General features: G+C 52.8%; 1 protein-coding gene across 1 annotated transcript in view; it reads left to right on the forward strand.

Moving 5' to 3' along the window:
- Positions 1-6,870, forward strand: part of FAM83E (family with sequence similarity 83, member E) — a 16,545-nt gene extending 9,675 nt beyond the window's left edge. Inside the window, exons 4-6 of the mRNA XM_006897330.1 lie at positions 4,149-4,283; positions 4,398-4,695; positions 6,622-6,870. Coding sequence (XP_006897392.1) covers positions 4,149-4,283; positions 4,398-4,695; positions 6,622-6,870 — 682 coding nt within the window. The remainder of the gene's footprint in view (positions 1-4,148; positions 4,284-4,397; positions 4,696-6,621) is intronic.
- Positions 6,871-8,439: the final 1,569 nt, after the last annotated feature.

The raw sequence follows: 8,439 nt of genomic DNA on the forward strand, positions 1-8,439 counted from the left end.
TTTGGGCATGTTGCAAGGAGGGACAGGTCCTTGGAGAGGGACATCATGCTTGGGAGGGTGGAGGGACAGTGCAGGAGGGGAAGACCCTCTATGAGATGGGTTGATTCAGTGACTGGGGTAATCGGGTTGGGTGTGTCAGAGACAGTGACATTGGCACAGAACAGAGCAGAGTTTAGGGCTGTTGTACATAGGGTCGCTATGAGTCGCAAACGACTCGACGGCACACAACAACAACAACAACAACTTCATCTCGGCTCCCGCGGATCAAGTGGTAGGTTCCACAATTGGGATGGTGGTCCATCACGACACACACTGTGACACCAGGTTCCATTTCTGAGAGCCTGGATTCATTTAACGCCAGGGAAGCTGAGTGAAAAGAGAGAGGTGGATGGACCAGCTCCTGAGTGGCTCCAATGCTTTGCTCGTCTCTGTCAGCCACAGCGCTAACTTTGAAATCCCGCAAATGCTTTGCAGATTTGCAAGGGGCAATCTGCCAACGACTTCTCCAGAGTTCTAAAGAGCAACGATTTCAGTTTAGAGACTAAGATGTGCCTGACCCAAGCTGCGATCTCTCTCTAGTTACGTCCTGTGCATCTGAAAGTTGGATAATGAATAAGGAATACCAAAGGAGAGTTGATTGTGGTGTTGGCGAAGAGTGCTCAATATTGCAAGGATGGCCAAGGAAAAGAAATCTGTCTGCAAGGAAATGCAACACAAAAGCTCCTTAAGAGGCAAGGATGGTGAAACTTCTGTCTCATTTCCTTCAGACATGCTGTCGGCAAGGGGCCGGCCCTTCTTTGGAGGGACTTCATGTTGGGAAAGGTGGAGGGTCAGTGGAAGAGAGGAGGACTCGCAGAGAGATGGATTAATACAGTGACTGTCACAGAAGGTTTGAGACGTGCAGGGCTGGTGGAGGATCACGCGCTGTTCAAGTCCATTATTTATGGGGTCTCTGTGAGTCATCGTCAACTCAACAGCACCTGAAACCACCAACTCACCATCGTGGACAGGTTTTCAGTGGTGCTTCCAGACTAAGAGAGACACTAGCAAGAAAGGCCTGGCTACCCTTTCCATACCAATCAGGCAAGAAAACCCTACAGAGCACAGGTCTGCTACGGAATGTGTGGGGTTGCCTGGAGTTAGACCTGATGGCAATGGGTTTTTAATTAGCAAGGATTCTGAAGCTTTGTCTGACATACTTTGGACATGTGGCAAGGAGGGACCAGTCCTTGGAGAGGGACGTCATGCTTGGGAGGGTGGAGGGCCAGTGCAGGAGAGGAAGACATTCGATCAGATGTATTGATTCAGTGACTGGGGTAATCCAGATGGGTGTGTCAGAGACAGTGCGATTGGCACAGGATAGAGCAAGTTTAGGGCTGTTGTACTTATGGTCGCTATGAGTCTCAGGAGACTGGACAGCACACAACAACAACAAAATTAAAGAATAACGCTTGCAGTAACAATGAGGGTTTGCAGTAACCATCAGGGAGATAAGAGCTCCTGGTGCAGGCTTTTAATAATCGCCTCATTCCAGGGAGCTCTGGTGGCCTAATGGTAAGAAGCTGCACTGCAATCCCAGAGGTGTGCAATTTGAATCCACCAGATGCTCTGCTGGAGAAGGAGAAACAATCTACTCCTGTACCAGTCAGATCCCATTTGACCATACACACAAAAAAAAAAAAATAAGAAAATTTTTAAAAAATGGGGGGGAGAGGGTTGGGAGGGGAGAAAAGTGCAACAATGAATGAAGGAGGGGGTGGAATAATAATCGCTTCATTCCAGACCCGCTTCCCCATCTTCCTGCATTGGTATCTTCCTGGTTCTGCTGTATGTGAACATGGGAGGAAACTGAGGCATGGGGCAGGCATCCCCACAGCCTGGCACATGGCAGGTCAGTCTAAGGAGCAGCGGATGGCAGAGGCTGGAGATGGGTGTCCTTGGGAGGATCAGGACGCTCTCCCTGTCATTGTTGTCAGGTGTCCTCTAAGCACCTCTGACTCCCAACTGCACGAACCCCTGTGTGGCTCTGCGCTGCCCTCAGCATCTGCCAGAAGCCCATAGTTGCAGCCCTGGAGCAGTTGAGGCCCTTCTTCTCTTTCACTGAACGTCCACTTGTTGGAGCGTGATGCCTTTCTCCAGGGACCACCCTGGTTCAGGACCCCACGTTACCCACCCCTGCGGCTTCATTCCTCACGACGTTGCCTTCTCAAGTCCCCCATTAGGGGCTCTTGTTCCTCTCTGCCTCATCGAGGGGCCTCCTTTTGTTGCAGACCGAGGGTCCCAAAGAATGAAATAATTTTATAATTATTCACAATGAGACAGACTACCAGGAACGATATAGAACAGAGAGTGTGAAAAACAGGGGGCCAACAGTTCCCATGACTGAAGGCCCCAAGCCATGCTTCTCTGAGTATTTATTTAGAATCATAAGGAAGGTAAACAAAGTAAAATCATAAGGAAGTACAAAACAAAAACAAAGGATAATGGTAAAGTCTTTTACAGATAAGGCCAAGTATGCTAATCTCAGGGTGGAGGGATTCAATTGATACAAACTAAGAACAATGTTGACTCTTAGGGAACACCTTAGTGCCACAAGGTGACCTTCAGCTTGTATTAAGCCTCCCTCATTTGCTGATACAGCATTTGGTCTATTAGTAAATTTGATATTCAGCTTCCCTCATCCTTTGCCCTCTCTGACCCTCTCCTTCCCCAAACCCGATCTCTCCCTTCAGCAATTGATCCCTCCTGACGATATGCCCAAAGCGGGAGAGCCAGACAGCTTTCTGCTGGGAATCCATGAGATTTTTCCCAGAGTAGATTGCCAGCAGGCCTTTCTTCCTAGTCACTTTGAGTCGGGAGGTTCCGCGGAAACTTGCTCTTTGTGGGTGAGTCTGCTGCTCTTTGAGACACTGGTGGACTCGCTGCTGCCTGGGGGGGTGGCGTTAGTTGCTGTCAAGCTGATTGTGCTGCATCTGACCCCACCCTACCTTGTCTGTACCATGTAGCTCTGTACTCCTTGGAGTTTTCCAAAGGTGTGACCTTGTGGGAGCAGACTGCAAGGCCTATGGACCCTCTGTGAGGTGGATTGAGTCAGTGACTGCGGTAATCGGGATGGGTGTGTCAGAGACAGTGCGATTGGCACAGGACAGAGCAGAGTTTAGGGCTGTTGTACATAGGGTCGCTATGAGTCGCAAGCGACTCGACGGCACATAACAACAACAACAACATGTCTTCTGTGGCACCTCTGGATGGTCTCAAACTATCAACCACGCGGATAGTAGTCAAGTGCTTAAATGTTTGCACCACCCAAGGGCTCCTTTTTTTGTTGTTGTTGTTGGGCGTCACCAAACCAGTCTCAACTCGGGGACCTCAGGTACTGGGGCACCACTGTGCCTGGTCCACGTCCTGCGGCTTCCAATCTGTCTCTGCTCGCTCCGAGCTGCATGTGGTGTCTACTATGTCAGCCCATCTCGGTGAGGGACTTCCTCTACCGACCCTTTGTTATTCTGAGTACGCCGTCCAACCTTTCCAGAAACTGGGGCCAGCCCCATGGTGTGTAGCCTACTGTCTCAGTACCTATACTTTCAAGGAGCAGTCTGGTTGCACGCACACATCCTTCTAACGGCCCTCCGTTTGTTCATTCTTCCTCAAGCAGCGCTCTAATTCAAAGGGGTCAGTTCCGCTTGCTACGTGCAAAACAGAAACCGGAGGTGGCTCGTGATGGGGACAGAAGAGAGCCATGTGTAACTCCAAGTCTGATTCCAGATGATATTTTTTTTAAATTTTATTTTATTACATTTTGTGCGTATACCATCAAATCGGATCTGACGGGTACAGGGGAAGATTGCCCGTCCTTCTCCAGCAGAGCATCTGGTGGAGTTGAACCATGCACCTCTGAGATTGCAGTGCAGCTTCTTGCCACTAGACCACCAGACGGATGATAAATATTTTACCGTCTGTTGTTCTCACCCCAGCACCTCTGGAAGGTCCCATGATTGTACCCACTGCCCAGCCGTGGAAAACCGAGGCTGGAGAGGTTGCAGGCTTTGCACCAGGCTTCCCAGCCTTTCCTGGGCCCAGCTTGGGGATTTGGGTGGGTGAGGCCAGGGTGCCGCGGAGATGCTCACCAGCCCGCTTCATGTCCCCAGCTTCACGTGGAGCGACGCCCGCCTGCACCGCGGCCTGGTGACCCTGTTGACTGGCGAGATCACGGATGCCTTCAGCCGCGAGTTCAGGACCCTGTACGCGGCCTCCTGGCCGCTACCTCCTGCGCCTGCGCCCACGCCCACTCCTGCGCCCACCCCTGCGCCCACCCACGCGCCCACCCCTGCGTCCACCCCTGTGCCCCCGCCCACCACTGCGCCCACCTCGGAGCCCGCGCCTGGGCCCTTCATCAGCACCCTCGGGGGGATGCAGCTGTCCCGGAGCCCGCACCGCGTGGCCCACCGGCGCTCTGTGGCCCCCGCCCCGCCAACCATGGAGCCCGGTGACCAGCTGTCCCAGCGCCTGGCTGCCTGTCGCCTGTGGGAGGGCGACAGGCCGGACCCCTCGGCTGCCCCAGGCCCAGCTCTCAGCGACATACTGAGAAGCGTGCAGCGCGCCCGGGCCTCCAGCGGCCCCCCAACCAGGCCCAGTCGCTCCCTATGGGACCTGAGCAGACTGTCCCAGCTCTCGGGCTCCAGTGAGGGCGACGAGGTAAGGCCTGGGGGCTAGAGCCCAGAGAGGGCAAGGCATTGACCCACAGTCACACAGCATGTTAGCCCCAGCACAGAACTGCTCAAGAATAGAAAGTGATTTCTTTTGTTTACTTAGTTTTAAAGAGAATCAGGCCTAGTGGGTAGGGAATTGGGTTAAAAGTTGGTGGATCAAATCCACTAGCTGTTCTGCTTAAGAAAGATGGACAGTTTCCTCCTATGTGATTTACAGCCTTTGAAAACCTGCTGGAGGGTCAGCTGTGAGTCGTTCCTGACCCTCCAGCAATAAGAGAGAGAGATTTACCATTAAGAAGCTCTAGTGACAGCGAGCTCTGGTGGACTAGTGGCAAGAAGCTGCACTGCAATCCCAGAGGTATGCAGTTTGAATCCACCAGATACTCTGCTGGACAGAGGGAGCCCTGGTAGCATAGAGGCAAGGAGTTCTGCTGCCGAGCCAAAGGCACATGGTTCAAATCCACCAGCTGCCCCTCGGGAGAAAGATGCCCAGTCTCCTCTCATGCCATTCACAGCCTCTGAAAAACCACTGGGAGATCAGCTCCAACTCAATGTAACAACAGTAAAAGAGTGCTTGTTGTGTAGGGCTGCTCACCCACAGGTCTGTGGTTCGAATCCACTGTTTGCTCCAAGAGGAAGATGAGCATTCTCCTCCTGTGTGATTTACAGCCTCAGAAACCCAGTGGAGGGCCGCTGTGAGCCAAGGTGCTCTGGGTGGCTGTAGGTTTTGTGGGGTTTCAGCATCCCTGGACACTCGGTGCCCTGGTGTACAATGCTTAGGGGCTCCGCTGATAACCACCGGTTATTTCTGTTTGGTTTTTTGACTGTGTGCTTCTGTAAAGATTCACAGGCTGTTGGACTCGGTCCAGCAGGGTAGGTCTGGGTAGAAATAGACTCAGTGGCAGCAGGTTTGAGTTTTTGGTTTTCTCCTGGCCCAGTGAGGAAACGCTCTGCTCATGCCCATTGTACAGGTGGGAAAAGTGAGGCCCAGAGAGGTCAGATAATTCCACCATGGTTGCAGCAGTCTCTCCTGGAACACTTTACCCTCCCCTTCCAAACGCTGCCACTGAGATGACTTAATACAATCTTTGCTTCCCTAGGGCGTCGGGTTTGGGGTGGGAAGGCCTCTGGGGGACCCTGAAGAGCTGACTTTTTCCTCTCTCAACTGTGAAGTGGGTTTCTGAGAGAGGGTGAGATCAGGGCCGTGAAGGCCTCAGTCTGTGAGCTCAGTTTTGTTTCCTCCTCTGCAAATAATGAGAACCAGGCATTTCTTAAAGGGTGAAGGAAAATTGTCCCCGGAACCCCAGTCAAGCAACTGAAGCTGTAGGGAGGGGAGGGCTGGGTGCGGGCAAGGTCCTCGCCTCCACCTGGGCCCAGCTGCCCTCACCCAGCCTCACCTCCCTTGGCAAATATTTGTTCCCACACCCCCACCCCTAAGACAGTGGCAGCTGCTTCCGGTTCATCCCACTGCACAGTGCAGGGCAGCACCTCGTCTTTGGGTCTGGGGTCTGGAGGCTCTGGGAGTTGTGTGCCCCATTCTCAGCTCCTTCTCCCCTCTCTCGCCCTCACCTCCCTCTTCTTTCCTCACCTCCTTCCTCTCCTCGCTCCTCTCTTGCCCCTTCACCTCCGCCGTGCTCTCTTCTCTCATCTCCTCTCTCCTCTCCTCTCCTCTCTCATCTCCTCCTCCGTCCTCACATCTCCCTTTCTCTCTCTTCTTCCCCCTCACCTCCTTTCTCCTCTCTCCCCCTCATCCCCTTTCTCCTGTCCCCAGTCTTCTTCCTCTCTTCCCCTTCACCTCTTTCTCCTCTCCGCTCTCACCCCCATAACTTCCTCTTCCTTCACACCTCCACCCATCTCCTCTCTCTCTCTCTTCTACCCACCCCTCACCTCCCTCTCTCTTTTCCTTCCACAGCTCAAGAAGTCCTGGGGCTCCAAGGACACCCCAGCAAGGGCCCTGATGCGGCAGCGTGGCGCTGGAGGGGGCCCCCGGGGTGAGGGGGACCCCCGCCCGCTGGCCCTGCCCCGGATCCCTCCTCGCCTGCGCTATCTCTCCCCTACACGGAGGAGGTTTGGGGAGGATGCCTCATCCAAACTGTTGGACCCTCGAAGCTTCCGGCAGCCCGACTGGGCCGCTCAGGGCGGACGTCGGGGGAGACCCTAAGTGACTGAACAGCCTCGTATCTGGCTACAGGGGTCTGGAAAGCAGGATGGATTGTCTTATTTTAATTTTTTTTTCTCCTTTAACATTTTATTGTGTTTTAGGTTACAAGTTTACACCGCAGGTTCATTTCTATTCAGCCATCTGTGCCCCGCTTGCTCTGTGATATTGGCTGCAGCCCCTGCACTGTGCCTGCCCTGTCCCAACTGCCCCACTGGCTCCCCATTTCTCTGCCCCTCCTTGATCTCTCAGAGTTACTTTTGGACAAATAATGTCCACGGATTCTCTGACTAGATTGTTCTGAGGAGCTCATGCCTCAGGGCGTTATTGTTTACTTTTAAAGCTTGTTTGGCTGCAAAGTGGCACTGGGTGGAGCTTACTTCCAGGTTGAAAGGTGGTGTGGGGCACTGAAGGGGCCCTGGTGCTGAGCTCTGATGACCCAATAGTCTAGAGAGGGTACTGCCCGGCTCACCCGAAGGCTGTGTCTCCAGAGGTTCAAATCCACCAGCCGTTCCATGAGAGAAAGATGGGCAAGTCTCTTCCTGTGTGACAGAGCCTGTAAAAACCCACTGAAAGGGGAGCTCTGGTGGTCTAGTGGCAAGAAGCTGCACTGCAATCTCAGAGGTGCACGGTTCGAATCCACCAGATGCTCTGCTGGAGAAGAAGGGACAATCTCCTCCTGTACCAGTCAGATCTGATCTGACGGTACACACACACACACACACACACACACACACACACAAGGGGGGGGGAAACAAACCCACTGGAGGCTCAGCTCCAAGTCAGTCCTGATTCGACAGTGTTGCATTTGAGAAGATAGCTCTATGTGTCGTGTGTTGGGCTGTCAACCAAAAGCTTTGCGGTTTGACTCCACCAACCACTCCATGGGCTGATCAATGGGCAGTCTCCTCTTTTAAAGATTTACAGTCCCCTGGAAACCTGAGGGAGGGGCACTAGGACTTGGAATCAACTTGAATGCAGCTAGCTTGGCTGGTGTCATGGGTGAGATATGATATAATGTGGTTGTTCTAGAAGGAGCCCTATGATCTGACAAACCACGTAGTTCTAGGAGGATTATGGTGGAATGTAGCACCATTGATCCCATCCCAGTGCAACCAGATAGATGTAAAGGGAGTTCCCCTAGCGTGTGGCCTATAGCCATTGTCCTTAGCAGAGAGAAATGAGGAGGAAAGTGAACCAAGAAGGCAGCCCCTAATGCCACCAGGAAGGATTCGCCAGGAGTGGAGTGCGTCGTTTTGGACCACCCAGGTTCCTGCGCAAGGAAGCTCCTTGATACTAGAGAAGGCCAGAGAAATCTCCAGGGAGCACAGAGCGTATAGATGCTGAAGGAAACAAGACTTCCTCCACAGAGAGAGAGAGAGCCTTCCTCTACACCTGATAGCCTGCATTTGAACTCCTAGCCTCCTTACTTGCTGAAAGTGAGGAGGACTTGAAGTCCTTGCTGCAGAAGATCAAAGACTGTGGTCTTCAATATGGATGATTGCAACTCAAAGTCAAGAAAACAAAAAAATCTTAGTCACAGGACCGATACTCAATATTCTGATGTTGTTG

Source organism: Elephantulus edwardii, unplaced genomic scaffold (assembly GCF_000299155.1).
Source record: "Elephantulus edwardii isolate Elephantulus edwardi_28Jun2011 unplaced genomic scaffold, EleEdw1.0 scaffold00208, whole genome shotgun sequence".
Taxonomy (NCBI): Eukaryota; Metazoa; Chordata; class Mammalia; order Macroscelidea; family Macroscelididae; genus Elephantulus; species Elephantulus edwardii.